The sequence below is a fragment of the Heloderma suspectum genome, chromosome 16 (assembly GCF_057233095.1).
Source record: "Heloderma suspectum isolate Gila_16-S chromosome 16, 16-S_ref, whole genome shotgun sequence".
NCBI lineage: Eukaryota > Metazoa > Chordata > Lepidosauria > Squamata > Helodermatidae > Heloderma > Heloderma suspectum.
In genome coordinates this window covers 18,562,529-18,578,223 of record NC_139473.1, presented here as the reverse complement: position 1 = coordinate 18,578,223, position 15,695 = coordinate 18,562,529, and the positions used below count along the sequence as shown (strand labels likewise).

At 48.0% G+C, this 15,695-nt stretch overlaps 1 protein-coding gene across 9 annotated transcripts in view; it reads left to right on the top strand.

The window, feature by feature from the left end:
• ZZEF1 (zinc finger ZZ-type and EF-hand domain containing 1) overlaps positions 1 to 15,695 on the top strand; it is a 129,959-nt gene that overhangs the window by 74,155 nt on the left and 40,109 nt on the right. For 7 of the 9 annotated variants that reach the window (XR_014786139.1, XM_084822807.1, XM_084822804.1 and 4 more), the window contains 7 exons: positions 1,539 to 1,658; positions 3,587 to 3,748; positions 4,853 to 4,982; positions 8,573 to 8,711; positions 9,323 to 9,488; positions 11,287 to 11,549; positions 12,996 to 13,162. Coding sequence is in view for 8 of the 9 variants with exons in the window: in XM_084822807.1 (XP_084678933.1) it covers positions 1,539 to 1,658; positions 3,587 to 3,748; positions 4,853 to 4,982; positions 8,573 to 8,711; positions 9,323 to 9,488; positions 11,287 to 11,549; positions 12,996 to 13,162 (1,147 nt within the window). In the remaining variant the exon portion in view is untranslated. The remainder of the gene's footprint in view (positions 1 to 1,538; positions 1,659 to 3,586; positions 3,749 to 4,852; positions 4,983 to 8,572; positions 8,712 to 9,322; positions 9,489 to 11,286; positions 11,550 to 12,995; positions 13,163 to 15,695) is intronic. The other 2 variants (XM_084822806.1, XM_084822805.1) reach the window with 1 other exon arrangement.

The following is a 15,695-nucleotide window of genomic DNA, read 5'->3' as shown; positions in this document are numbered from 1 at the left end:
TTTGCAGATGACACAAAATTGGGCGGGATAGCTAATACTTTGGAAGTCAGAAACAAAATTCAAAGTGATCTGGATAGACTGGAGCGCAGGGCAGAAAACAACAGAATGACATTTAATAGGGATAAATGCCAAGTTCTGCACCTAGGAAAAAGAAACCAAATGCACAGTTACAAGATGGGGGATACGTGGCTCAACAACACTACAAGCGAGAAGGATCTTGGAATTGTTGTCGATCTAAAGCTGAATCTGAGCCAACAGTGTGATGTGGCTGCAAAAAAGGCCAATGCTCTTTTGGGCTGCATTAATAGAAGCATAGCTTCCAAATCCTGGGAAGTACTAGTTCCCCTCTACTCAGCACTGGTTAGGCCTCATCTGGAGTACTGTGTCCAGTTCTGGGCACCACACTTGAAGAAGGATGCAGACAAACTGGAGAGGGTTCAGAGGAGGGCAACAAAGATGATCAGGGGACTGGAAACAAAGCCCTATGAAGAGAGACGGAAAGAACTGGGCATGTTTAGCCTTGAGAAGACTGAGGGGAGACATGATAGCACTCTTCAAGTACTTGAAAGGTTGTCCCAGAGAGGAAGGCCAAGATCTCTTCTTGATCATCCCAGGGTGCAGGACACGGAATCATGGGCTCAAGTTACAGGAAGCCAGATTCTGGCTGAACATCAGGAAAAACATCCTGACTGTTACAGCAATACAACAGTGGAACCTATTACCTAGGGAGGTGGTGGGCGCTCCCACACTGGAGGCGTTCAAGACGAGGCTGGACAGCCACCTGTCGGGGATGCTCTGGCTTGGATTCCTGCATTGAGCAGGGGGTTGGACTCGATGGCCTTGTAGGCCCCTTCCAACCCTACTATTCTATGATTCTATGAAGGTGTTTGTGGGCACATTTGTGTTGGGGGGACATGCACAGGGGCGCATACACACACAGACGCGCTCTCTCTTGCTCTCGCTCAATCTTTATCTGCTCTACTTTGGAGCTGGAGCTGAAGCTGCCTCTGCAGTCCCAAGTTTGGCTGTACAGGAGAAGAAGTTAGGCAGGCTGGATCCAATGTGGAGATACACAGGTTGAGTGGCACTGATAATAAAAAAGGAATGCTGGTGTAAATGGTTACAGTAGTCACTTGAATAGCACAAAGATTAAAGGCAAAAATGGATATGATGTGGGACATCTGTGATTGGATCTCCTTTTTCATTTTAAGCAGTTGTAATTGAGCTTATGGTTTATTAAATTTGGCCTTATTGTAACTTGTCTTTTAAAAAATGTTTTAACGTGGTGTTTTATTTTTGCTGTTCATCGCTCCGAAATCTTTTGATGTGGAGCGGTATATAAATACTGTAAATAAATAAAATAAATAATTGCCTCCAATCCAATCTCATCTGCTTGAGCCCTAACACAATGTCACTCAAATTAAAAATTCCAGGGACAAATGCAAGCAGGGGTGTGAAGGTAGCCATTGTGTTGGGATGTATGACACAGTGGTCGTCTTACAGATGCAGTTCAACAGCCTGTCTTTTCTATTTTCCAGCTATTTCGGACACTTGGAAGGCTGTGGGGCTGAGCTACACCGAGAAATACGAGAATCCTACTACCAGCTTCTTCTCTTTTTGGTCAACGCTCTGAAAGGATTTAACAACCTCAATGAGAAGTATGGGCATCATTCACTCATAAAGCATGCAAGTTTCTGTTTTAGTCTTAGGCACTCCGTACCCCATCCCACCTTGGTAATTGTCCCTCTTAGTTAGTAGTTGGTCCTGTTGCAAAGAAGTATTTGAAAACTCCTGCTTTGGGCTTTTATCTGTTGATTGTACTTTCAGAACAGAGCGACTCTGTTTCACAGAGATCCACATGCCACCCCCACCCCCTTTTACCATCTGTTTGTGCTAACCACAGCAACCTCTGACAGTTTGACAGCTGTCAAACTTAGCCGCAGCTGAGGCGAAAAAGGGAGTGGCGTGCACCTTTCTTTGAAAAAGAGTTGCTGCCAAGTTGGGGAGGGGTGGACTGGAAGGGGGGCACCTCCAAGGGTCTGGTCTACCCTTAAAATAAGTGAGTAATATTGAGCACTTGACAGGTGGCAGAAAGTGCTTAACATCACCCTCTTCTCAAGGGGATCCCCAGAATTTAAAGGGTGAACCCGACCCTTAGGGTTGCCCTTGTCCTAGTCCACCTCTCCCTGAGCCAGCAGCACCAGTTCTTTGTAGGAAAGTGCATGCAGGGCATTCCCCCCAAGTTTCGTAGAAAAGTGCATGCCACCCCACTTTTCGCTCCCAGTCGCGGTACCCGCTTGTCATTTGACAGCTGTCAACCTATAAGTTGTTACTGTGATTGGGAGTGGGAAGTGGAGTGGCATCTCGGGAACCCTGAAAAACAGTTGCTGGGTACTCAGGAAAGTGGGGATTCGAAGCAGGGCATTCCCCCCAAGTTTCAGGGCAGCTCTTTGAGCCCTGGGGATTCCCTTGCTAAGAGGGTGATCTACACCATTTCCCCACCTGTCAGCTGTCAACAGCTGTCAAACCAGCCTCTATACAGTGCAGCCTTGCCTGTTACCTTGTATGTTTGACAGCTCAAACATACAAGGCTCCAGGCAAGGCAAGCCTGTGTATTTTGGAAACACGGTAAAAAAAATTAATAATGAAAAAAGTCAGCCATTTGTGCACATTCCCCTGGCCTGGGAAAATGTGATAAAATTGCCCAGGCCCATTTGTGTGCAAAAGAGAAAGAAGAAAATAGTGGTTTTTTTAAAAATGCTCCGACCACGACCGGTCAGGGGGGCGGGGGACAACCCACAACAAGCCTGATCATCTGTTGGGTGCACAAACTACATGCTGTAGGTGGTTTGCAAAACAACCCATTCTGTGTAGCTTGTCACCCACGATAGCCTGTCGTGATCAAATAGCTGTTGATTCTGACAGTAACAAAACAGGTTTTATTGTGGACTAATCAGCTAAAGCTCAGTCTTGTTGTTGATGCGAACATGAAGCAGCCTTTCCCAACCTGGTGACTTTCACCAGATGTGTTGGACTACATCTCCCAGCATCCCCTAGCCAAGCCTGCATAGCTGTAGCCTAGTAGCATCTGGAGGATACCAGGCTGCCAAAGGCTGACCTAAGGAGAGCCCTGTTGGATCAGCCCAAAGGGTCTACCTAATCCAACATCCTGTTTCTTGCTGTGGCCAGGCAAATCTCCAGAAAGCCTACAAGCCAAGAAGGGAATAGGGCCTGAACTTCCACGTGGCCATCATGACTCATAGTTCTGGATAGAACTCTCCTCCTCTTCCTCGAATGTGTCTAACCCCCTTAATCCTGCTGTCACTCCATTTAACTGGCTGACTCTTGAGAGCTCTAGTTTTGTGGGAGAGGGTGGCCGGGGGGGGGGGGGGGGCTGTTTCCATCTTCTCCACACCACACACAACTCTCAACTCCTGCCATGCTCTCCTGCCGATCCTCTGGGTTGTATCCTTTGTTCTTAAGCTAAAGTTAAGGCTCTTTCCTCCTTTTGCTGATGCCATCCGTGGCCTTGCAGTGCCTCGTGTTTTAATTGCACTGCCCTGGTTTGTCTTCCCTTTCCGTTTAGATCGCTGCTCCCTGCCTTGTCCTGCGTGCAGACGTCCCTCCTTCACCTCTTGGATATGGGCTGGGAGCCAAGCGACCTTTCCTTCTTTGTTGATATACAGTTACCACATCTCCTTATCACTATGTCATGTGAGAACATAAGTACCCACGACAGCATCATTTGGTAAGTCAGGAGAGTCCGTAATCCCCCAAACAGAGAAGTCCATGGAAGCATCCTGCTGAGAAAGTATCTTGTGTACATATCGGGGTTGTCTAGAGCAGCCTTCCCCAACCTGCTGCCCTCCAGATGTGTTGGACTACAACTCCCAGCATGAGGGGCATGCTGGGAGTTGTAGCCCAGCACATCTAGAGGGCATCAGGTTGAGGAAAGCTTTGTTTAGGACTACCGTGAGGGGCTCTTGGCTGAAAGATGCGGTAGAAGTCTGAGAACGAATGAATAATAAGACGTTTTGATGCCAGAGATGGAAAGTCCAGATTATACATAAAACAGTAAAAATAGAGCTTTCTTCTTGGCTTTTGTGGATTGGGGTGGGTGGGGTGGCAGCCTTTTTTCTATTGAGGGCCGCATTCCCTGGTAAGTCGTCTGATGGGGGCCGCATGTCGGTTTTGAGCAGGGCCGAAGCCAACAGCAGGCAGGGGCAGAACCAAAAGTGGGTGGGTCACCCCTTTTCCCATTGTGACCTCCTTCCCTCTCCCCTCCTCTTCCTTCCTGCCCAGCAGGCTGCCAGAGAAGGGACAAGACAGCTCTTACCAGAGGTCTGAACTGATCGCATGCAGAGGGCTTTTGGAATTAGGCTGTGGGCAGCCATGAAATCTGATTGCCCACCCTTGGACTAGGGTCACAAGCAGATTGGCTCCTTGTTTCCAAGTGCTGTCCAGAATCAAATGGGGCTGCTTTCTCTCAGGGTGGTAGACATCCAGAGGGGCAGAACCACAAAGCAGGAACAAATGTGTGGAGTCCATCAGATGCAGGATATTATGTAAATCTCCATCCCTGTTGCATTTCAAGCATTGACTTTTCCATCATGGCCCAAGAAAACCAGACATCTGTGAGAATTTCTAGAGAAAACTGGCTCTGGCAGGTAGCTCCTTTTGGAGCTAGTTTTCTCAAGAAATTCTCCAGATGTCTGGTTTTGTCTGCAATGAAGAGCTTTGGGATTGAGGTGGTGCCCCCCCTCCCCCGTTCATTTAGGCAAACTCACAGGATGATGGTCATTCTGGTCCTGCCATCCTTGCAGAAAGCTTTAATTTTGTGCTTTGTTCTTAGTCAGTGGAGTAAAGAAGAAGAAATTGCAGACTACAAACAAAACTCCGAGTGGATGGATGAGTGTCAAGAAGGAGTCTTTGAAAGCTGGTGTGACAAGATAAGCCAAGCAGATCCAGAGAAGCAGAGAAAGGTCACTAGAAGGAAAAACATAATAATGTGGTTTTGGAAGGCTTACCAGGGTTATGGGGATGTAGCTTAAACACAAGGCAGCCTTTGATTGATTGATTGATTGATATATTGATTCTAGAATATTTGATATATTGTAATATCAATAATATCAATAATATAATATCAATATATTTATATATTGTAATATCAATAATAATAATAATAATAATATCAAGGTAACAAAGCTAGCGGAGATGACAGTATTCCAGATGAGCTATTTAAAATCCTAAAAGGTGATGCTGTTAAAGTGCTGCGTTCAGTATGCCAACAAATGTGCAACACTCAACAGTGGCCATAAGACTGGAAAAGGTCAGTTTACATTCCAATTCCAAAGAAGGGCAATGCCAAAGAGTGCTCAAACTACTGTACAATTGCACTCATTTCACATGCCACCAAGGTTATGCTCAAAATCCTACAAGCTAGGCTTCAGCAGTATGTGAACCGAGAGCTACCGGAAGTACAAGCTGGGTTTCGAAGAGGCCGAGGAACTAGAGATCAAATCGCCAACATTCGCTGCATCATGGAGAAAGCAAGAGAATTCCAGAAAAACGTCTATTTCTGCTTCATTGACTACTCTAAAGCCTTTGATTGTGTGGATCACAACAAACTGTGGCAAATTCTGAAAGAGATGGGGGTACCAGACCACCTTACCTGTCTCCTGAGAAACCTGTACGAGGGTCAAGAAGCAACAGTAAGAACCGGACATGGAACAACTGATTGGTTCAAAATTGGGAAAGGAGTACGACAAGGCTGTATACTGTCGCCCTGCTTATTTAATTTATATGTAGAGTACATCATGAGAAACGCCGGGGTGGATGAATCACAGGTCGGAATTAAGATTGCCGGGAGAATTATCAACAACCTCAGATTCGCAGACGATACCACCCTAATGGCAGAAAGCGAAGAGGATCTAAAGAGCCTCTTGTTGAGGGTGAAAGTGGAGAGTGCAAAAGCTGGTTTGAAACTCAACATTAAAAAAACTAAGATCATGGCATCTGGCCCCATCACTTCTTGGCATATAGAAGGGGAGGAAATGGAAGCAGTGACAGATTTTATTTTCTTGGGCTCCAAGATCACTGCAGACGGTGACTGTAGCCATGAAATTAAAAGACGCTTGCTGCTTGGGAGGAAAGCTCTATGGCAAACCTAGACAGCACAGTAAGAAGCAGAGACATCACCTTTCTGACAAAGGTCTGTATAATCAAAGCTATGGTTTTCCCAGTAGTAATGTATGGCTGTGAGAGCTGAACTATAAGGAAGGCTGAGTGCCGAAGAATGGATGCTTTCAAACTGTGGTGCTGGAGAAGACTCTTACGAGTCCCCTGGACTGCAAGGAGGTCAAATCAGTCAATCCTAAAGGAAATCAACCCTGACCACTCATTGGAAGGACAGATACTGAAACTGAAGCTCAAATATTTTGGCCACCTAATGCGAAGAGAAAACTCCCTGGAAAAGATCCTGATGCTGGGAAAGACTGAAGGCAAAAGGAGAAGGGGACGGCAGAGGATGAGATGGCTGGATAGCATCACCGATGCAATGAATATGAACTTGAGCGCACTCCGGGAGAGAGCAGAGGACAGGAAGGCCTGGCGTGCTCTGGTCCATGGGGTCACAAAGAGTCGGACACGACTGAACGACTGAACAACAACAAGATCAATATTTGCAGTATCAGTATATTTGTATATTAATTCTATACTGCTCAATAGCCAAAGCTGTCCAGGTGGTTTACAAAAGATTAAAACTTTAGAAATAAAACAATGAACATAATATAAAAAACATTTATATGTAACAGTTAAAACAGTCAACCATCCCAGGACCCGTTAAAACATTACCATATGCTATCAAATGCCTGGGAGTAGAGGAAAGGCTGAACATGGCACCAAAAGGATGACAGTGTTGCCACCAGGTGGACCTCACTGGGGAGAGTGTTTCATATGTGGGAGGCCACTGTCAGGAATGAATCTGAGCGTGTGGAGATAGTTAGCAGCTCAGACTCAGAATGGGAGCAGCCAGAATTAGGGGAGGCTCCCTCCCTCGTGAGGTCAAATAGGGCAAGGCCTTTTTCTCAAGACCTTGGCACACAGATGGCTCAGCCTGAAGGGCCCCCCTTTCCTCCTCCATGAGAACCCAGGTCTCGGGGGACGAGGAGAGTGAGGGGTGCGACTTGAGGGACACTAGGGTCCGTCACAGAGCAAGCGGGAAGTTAGCGGCGGAGCTCAGACGCTCCTCCAGGTTGGCTATGCATGAAAGGCTACGTAGGAGGGATCCGCTGAGAGGGAGGGGCATCCCCCCTAAGCTAGTCTGGCTGGGAAGTTCTTGTTCAAACTGCCAGCAACTTCTCCAGTTTCCTCGAATTTGCATTTGTAAAGAACCTGGTCGTTAACTAAAAAGGAGCGAGCCTGAAGCCTGGTATCTTGGAGTGCTTTGATTGCAGAGGGAGAGGATGAAGGACTGGAGGGAGAGGATGAAGGACCTTGACAGGACAGCCACCACCCCACTGGAAGGGCCTTCTCCCTCGTTGCCATTCTCCAAACCTCCCTTGGAGAAGGCTGCGCTGGGTGGCACGGGGTTTGGAAGACTTGCATTCAAACCTGCCTAGTCATTAAGTTCACCCAGGCAAATGCAACTATCTGAAGCTTATTTTCACAGCTGGGATTTGAAGTGATACCATGAACTAACTATTATATAATTCTTCCAGGGTGTAACCAAAACTGGTTATGCCCCTATTTTTTTCCGCCCCCAGATTCAAAGTCATCCTGTGAATGACAAATGCTCCCAAGCTCCATAAGATAGTGTGCATGTTCTGGGTTCCCAACTCCCATCTGAATGGAGCCCGTGTGTTTCTCTCTAGGCAATTATGAATTGGGCCAATGGCTAGTAGAGTCCAAGCAAGGATAGGAGACAGGGACATGGGCTCCCTGGTTCGTGTAGGGCAGGCTTCCCCATGCTGGCTGGGGATGATGGAAGTTGCAGCCCAGTACATCTAGAAGGCACCCGATGGGGAAAGCCCGTTTCACAAGTGTTCTTGAGATAGCAATGGGGCCTCTTCTGAAGCTCAAAGCATTTGTCATGCACAGAATGACTCTGAAACTTGGGGCGGAGGTGTAAGGAAATGCCAGTTTTGATTCCACCTGGAAGAATTATATATACTCATGGTATCGCTTCAAACCGTTAATCCAGGCTGCCTCTTGAACTGGCCCTCCAAAGCATTCTTCCTAGTTAGGGATCAAACCAGGCTCTCTGAGGGCGTTAACGAAGAGCACACTGTAAGGGAAAAACGAAGCCCTGAGAAACCATCCCAGCCCCTGAGCTCCCTTTGCGAAGCCCTCCAGTTTTCACAAAGGTCTTGTGCTCCACCCACCGGCTGTTTCCTGTTGAATTGGGCCCTCTTCCCAGCTCCAGTTCTATTACCAGTCCTTAAAGGCTTTGAAGCCCGGCTCATTTTTGAGTCGGACCTTTGTTTAGCACAACCAAGCGATTATCATTTATTGTTCCACCAAAACTTCATCAGCAACGCAGCCGAGGAAAACGTTGGTCTGTGTCTCGTTCTAGATGCACATGTTCATTGCTCGCTACAGTGACCTGTTGCACGTGGACATATCGTGCGACGGCTGTGATGAGATCGCACCGTGGCATCGTTACCGCTGCTTGCAATGCAACGATATGGATCTTTGTAAAACCTGTTTTTCGGGTAAGCTAGATCGCGACAAATGGCATCATTTCTTCTGAGACATGCTCAGTTTTCTGTAATGAAAGTTTGGATGTGTGTAAGAGGGTGAGGGGTAAATGTAAACATTCAAGGAGATATTTTTGCTGTTTGGTACCAGCTGCTTGGATTTTGAAGCAAACAATATCATCCATACACTTTGTGTGTGGAGGGCCAGCCTAGAAGTTGGGAATATAAACACGCATAGGTATGAGGCAGTGGAGAGTGTGGGTAGAACAGGGGTGGACAACTTGTGACCCTCCAGGTGTTTTGGCTGACAACTCCCAACCCTCCAGATGTTTTGGCCCACAACTCCCATTGTCCGTCACCATTGGTTACGCTGACCAAGGCTGAGGAAGGTTGTAGGTCAAAACATCTGGAGAGCCACAAGTTGCCCATTCTTGGTGTAGAAGGAAAGATTTTCTAAGAATCCCAGGGCTTGCCCTTCTTGTGCCCAGGAGCTTCCCTGGGAGAGAAGAAGAACTTCACGTTGTCTTCCCCTCCCTCTACAACCTTTCAACATTAGCAATGTGTGTGTTTGTGGGGGAGAATTTCTAGGGTGGCCGCTTCCAACACCCTTGTTGACTTGCACGCAGGTGGAGTGAGGCCCGAAGGACATGAGGCCAGCCACGACATGGTCAACATGGAATATGCCTGCAACCACTGTCAAGGCATTATCGTTGGCCAGCGTATAAATTGCAACGTGTGTGAAGATTTTGACCTTTGCTTTGGATGTTACTCTGCAAAGAAGTACGCTGACAGGTACTGTGCCTTTTGCTTCTAGGAAATGTTGATCCATAACGTGACCGAGCTTGGGGCTTGCCTCTGCATGTGGGCATTGCTCTGTGGCAGCCTTCTCCAACCTGGTGCCCTCCAGATGTTTGGGACTACAGGTCCCAGCATCCCTGACCATTAGCCATGGGAGCTGATGGGAGTTGAAGCTCAAAACATCTGGAGGGCACTAGGTTGGGGAAGGTTGCTGTGTGGGGAAAGGTGGGGTCACTTTCTTGAGAGACTCATCCTGATACCCCCAGCCTCAGTTAGCTCAGCCATTCTCCTGATCTTCTCCATTAAGCAGACATTATCTATAGTACAGTGCCATCTTTCCCCCTTCCTGAAGAGTGGAAGGACAGATGGCTCTTCTCAACCCCAGCATGCACTGCCATCTTGATTCTCCTGTTGTTCGTTTAGATCAGGGGTGTGGAACCTCTTTCAGCCTGGGGGCTGAATTCTGTTTCAGAGAAGCTCTCGGGGGCCACATTCCAGTCATGGGCAGGGCCAAAGGTAAAAGGGGCGGGGCCAAAAATATCAGCTCATTGTCGTCTGAAGCTTAGCCTTAGGAGAGACGTTTCACTCTTACCACCAAATAATGTGGGGAAATAGGGTGGGACCAAGGGAAGGAGGTCTGGCCCTCTGGGGGACCTGGAGGGCCATTCCTGCACCCAGGCTTAGATTTATATCTTGCTTTTGGACTACAGAAGCAGCTCACAACCCATACAATAGTTACACCAAGAACCATGCACTTAAATCTAAAACAACGCGAGAGCCGCCAGCTCGGCGTGGGCAGGCGTTCGCATCTGACAGTCCTTTCCCACAGGGCGGTGGGTGTTAGGTGGTCCGGTAGTGGGAGAGGGGAGAGTCCAAGGAAGAGAGGCAGGCTCTGGCAGTGGCAGCTGGTGGCTCCCATTTCCATGGGGCTGTGAATCCATGCTGGGTTTCAGCCAGAACTCTAAAGGAGCTCTCCAAGGTATTGAACCCATTTTGGGGGGATAGGCTCCTCTGTAGGCCTCAAACCTTCACAGAGCCCAACTCTGCTGCCGCTCAAAGGAAACACTCCCCCAGCCCCAGCCGAGTCTCTTTCTCTATGCCTCTCTCTGCATTATTTATTTATTTTTATTTATTGCATTTATACTCCGCCTTTTTTCCTCTTGCAAGGAACCCAAGGCGGCTTACATTATCCTCCTCCTCTCCATTTTATCCTCCTCCTCTCCATTTTATCCTCACAACAACAACCCTGTGAGGTGGGTCGGGCTGAAAGTGTGTGACTGGCCCAAAGTCACCCAGTGAGCTTCTATGGCCGAGTGGGGACTAGAACCCGGATCTCCCGGCTCCTAGTCCGACACTCGCCACTACACCACACTGGCTCTTCTCCATGGAGGAAGGGAAGCATGGCGGGGGGGGAATGACATCAGCGGAAGGGCTTTGGGGGCAGGGGCCCTCCCCTTTGACATTATCCCACCCGCCAGGTCGGTCCGAGGGGGGCACTCTGTCCCCCGGACCACAAAAGCTCCCCCACCCCTGGAGCAGGCTGAGCTTGCTCCACACTGAGGCCTCTCAGCACGCTCTTCCTAGCACTCTGTTCGTTCCTCGCAGCTGAAGTTGCTCTGGCAGGCAGGAGCTGTGATGCAACTTTGTGCGCAGGGGGCAGCGGCGCCTCACGTGCCCCGTGATCCTTCCAGGGGAGCGCTAGCCGCTCTTGGGTGGGCGCACCTGCTGCCGGCATTTTGCCAGTCGGTCACGCCAGCCCGCCTTCCTCACGGGAAGCCCGTCTCCTTTTCAGCCACCTGCCCGCTCACCGCGTCACGGTGTATCCCATGATGACCACCAGGGTCAGCGACCGCCACAGGCTCATCCAGCCGTACCTCCACAACTACTCCTGGCTGCTGTTTTCGGCCTTGGCTCTCTACAGCGCCGACCTGTCAAGCGGCGAACAGACGGACGGCGAGGCGCTCAGCCCCCAGATCGTCTCCCACGCCAGGCTCCTGCAGCAAGAGTGCATTCGGCTCGTTGGAGACTGTCTTATGAAAGTGCAGCATGGAAAAGGTGAACCGGGGGATAATGCCTGCTTGAACCCATGGCCGAGCACCCAGGGGGGTTTCTTATCCTGGCACAGGCTCTATACCAATGCAAGGCCCGCTGATAGGAGTGCCCTTTTCTTCCAGAGGGTTCTGTTCTCTAGAGATCCCCTTCCTGCATTTAGAATTGCTGCAGCCCAAAAGTACTACAGTTCCACTGACCTCCCTCAGCGCCCGCCCCCCCCCCCGCTATACTACATGGGACCCAGCATGGGCTGTGCAGTCCATAGTTCACCCACTTATAATCCTATAAAGCCCCCATAGGAGTGGAGAGATGTCCCCTCTAGGCCAGGAGTGAGCAGAAGGCAGATTGGGATCTACTGGTAGATGTTGGGGTGATTTGCAGTAGATCGACAAGGGCTTTTTGACGCCCCGTTGCCTAACAGTAGCAACAACCACAAAGTCGTCCCCCCACCCCCGTCCCCCGAGGCTGCTGAGAGAGAGCATTGGGCAGGGAGCAAGAGCGGGAGCACATTTTTGTGTGAAAGGACTCATGAGCTTGGCTCTGGCACTGATCCCAAATTCCGGGGCTGAACGTGTACTCCAGAGAGACCGCCTGTCCCTTTATTCTTAGCGCGTGTCCGCTTGCTCGAGTCGCTGATATTCCACACCTGGATCCAGTTGGTGGAGCTCAGGCTCCTTGTAAAACAAACGAAGTCGATCCCGCAAGCCTGGTGTCTGCCCACCTCTGCTCTAGCCAGGCTCTTCTCCGCTAGTGTGCTCCTGTCACTCATAATAATGGGGAAGTGGCCAGAATCTGGGCTCAGGCTTCTTTTCAGAGTTGAAGGCAAGCCCTTCCTAGCCCTGCCAAACTGGGCCATGAGGCTGTTGGGAATCCTGCTACCCTTGAGGAGGCTTGAGCTCTCTCTCTCTCTCTCTCTTTTCTTTTTTGCTTTAAAGGGGCAAATTAAAAGTGGTGATGGGTGAGCTCTCCCACCCCACTTTCACTATGTCATCTGTTTGGGTTTTCTGGGAGAAAACCAAACCCCCAGGCCTGCTTGTTTCTGCCCCTCTCATTTTATCCTTGCAAAGGGGGTGGCGAACTGGCAGCAGGATGGGATGTTTGGAGATCCTGTCTTAGCTTTTAGTCCCTGTTCCCCCCCCCATCCCTTTGTAACTGTGTGTTAACTGGGTGGGGGAGTAGGGCTGGAACTGGCAGGGCAGGTTGCGGGGGGGCAAGCCCCTTATGAACTGGAGTTTGGGCCCAGCTCGTAAAGGGGTGTGGATTTCTGCACTGTGTGGGAGTCTGTTTTTTCAAAACCCGCAGCTCCAAATGTTTCCCGTGTTCTGATGAGAGTTGAATGTTTCTCTCCTACCTCGCTCCCCCCATGCCTGATGAAGTTCACACTTAAGATTTGGTCTGTTCATATTCTGAACGCTCTTGAACATCTTCACTTTCTTCCCCCGCATCCAGGTTTGAAAAGTCTAGCTCTGCTCTGCATGTTGCCAGAAGGTGAATCTTTGTCCAAAAATGTGACGCCATCTGTTGATTATTCCACAGACAGTAACGTAGAAAGCTACGCTAGTAAGGAGGCTGTGGAAAATAATAAGATGATGCCTGCACCTTTCATCCACTGCAACGTAAATACTTTTCAAAATATTTAATTATATTCTTTTGTTCATTTAAACTATTTCAGCCAAAAAGGACCCCGGAGCAGCTTACATGTAATAAGTAAAACAAGACAAACCGATGCTTCAAACTGATCTCTCCTTTGCCTGTTTTGATGATCCAGATTAGCTATATAGATTGCTTAAAAATACAGATTATTGCAGGTACAAATATGAGGATGTCTGCTCTGATCTCAGTGGAAGGAAGCTGGGACATCAATGCAGTGCTCCCTATTCAGTTCTCTCCTTGGCCACTGAGTCACTAAGAGTGCAATCCTATGCATGTTTAGACAGAGAAAAGGCTGGCTAGGGCATGCTGGGAGGTGTAGGCTTTTTCTCTGTCTAAACATGCATAGGATTGCACCCAAAATGGCTGCAAGCAAGGCATTGTTCTCTCCAGCTCAGCCCTCCATCCGCAACATGGAGATGAGAAGAGTGGCCTACCATACGGGGCTGTTGCAAAGCTGGCAATGGGTTTGAAGTGTTGTGAACCTTTGTACTGCAGGCTGCTCAGTGTAGGGGAGGGGCGACGTCTCAGTAACAGAGCACGTGCTTTGCAAGCGGAAGGTCCTGGGTTTGAGCCCTGGCTTCTCCAGTTTGAGAACAGGTCAGCTAGCAGGTGACATGGAGGACTCTCTCTGCCAGAGGCCCTGGAGAGCCACTGCCAGTCTGGCCTGGATGGACAAATAGGTTGACCCGGCATAAGGCAGTTTCCTGTGGGGGGTTCGACCTCCTTGCGAGGTTTGCAGTCGTTTGCTCCGAAGGGCAGCTCTGTTAGCCTCCTGCAGCAAAAACAGAAGATGCTCATGGTATGCACGTATAAGTGTTACGGCCTTTCAGGTTCCCGCAAGTCTCTGTTCGTTTATTCTGTTGCTTATAAGTGGGCACGTGTACCAAGAAAAGCAGGATTTAAAACTGTGCGGAAAAAATCTGGAGTCTGTCTTGAAGTTAGCCATAGTTTTTTCTATGCCATGTTGAGGGTTGGGAGCCCTGCATTTTCCAAGCTTCCCAAACCCTCTTACATTGACTTAAACTTGCTTTTAGTCCACAGAAGGACATAACTGGGCCAAATGATGGATGCCCAGGGGTTGAATGAGACCTCTGTTCGCTTGGGGCTTGTCCTGAATGAACTGAGATTAGTGTTACTTTCAAACCCATAGTCATTGTTCCCCAACCTGGTGCCCTCCAGATGTGTTGGACTGCAACTCCCATAATTCCAAGCCAGCATCGCCACTGGCTAAAAAACGGAACACTTTTGGATGATGAAATAATTTTCTTCTAGAATCACGAATAAAATGTTTAAGGTGTTCATATATCGCTGTCCAGCCTTCACTTCCCTGAAATGATTTCTAAACGTTATGTAATAGGAAGGCTTTTACTGAAAGACTAGAGGTGTAACATTTCCATACAAGTTGATGCAGTAGGGGGGTTTAGTCCACTGTGTAAGATTTCCAGCATAGTTATTTCTTCCATTCCTTATTAAAATTAGTGATTGAATGTAACTTCTACTGATAAGACATTTGGGGATGCTTCAGGTCATGCTCAGTTTTCCAGCATGTCATCATATCATTTTGTGAAGAACACGTGCATTCTTGACGGTTTGGGTTTTGTTCTATAGAGTCCTGTGTTTCTGGCCTTGTTCTGGTTAGATTCTGTAGCAGTCAGTTAATGCATTTCTAGAACCCACATGTGAGTGAAATGCTGTAGGTTATCCTGCCACTCCTACCATATGTGATGGAATGTGTGTGTTGTTCCACCTCTGTTTCTTTTTTAAAAAAACCTTTGAGGCTTGGGTCTAAGGAACTCACTGCCAAAGGTTTTAATAAAGTTCCTCACTTTTAGGGAAAGCTGCCTCAGCTATAAACCTTTAACTGCTGCCACCAATTTAAACCCTCTCTATTGAAAAGAAACTCAGTAGGTTGGTTCCTTTAGCATAGGTGTGGGGTTTACACCACCACTAGAGAAAACCTTTCAAAATGAACAAAAGTGAAGATTTTTATTAATGGGAACCGTTTACTAAAGGGGATAAAGTGTTACTTTTCAAATAATAGATTGAGATATGCTTGGTTACCATTCCTAATAGGTAAGAAAGTCTTCCACAGCTACATAAGCTCCCAAAAGCTTTTCTTTCACACCAAATTTCCCTAAACTCCATCCCAACCAATGCTTCACAAACGGATGCTATACACCAGTCTTCCTCTGCCTCCAGCTCTTCCTGCTTCTAGGATGATTCAGATGTTTCAGGGACTGCTTGCTGAAGTTCCCTCAGGTCAGACATAGAATAGGAACCTAAAATGTATTGTATATAACTTGGTTTTCTCAATAAATTATTATGTTTGCTATATTACATTTAAAACTATATTTTATTCAGACAGTAATTTCAAATTTACTAGCTGAGTTTACTTTTAAATTTATTTAAATTTAATGACTATTGTATGAGCAAACCAAGTTATATGTAATGCATCTTTATGTTCCTAAAGTAATAACGTGACTTTAGATCTGTAAG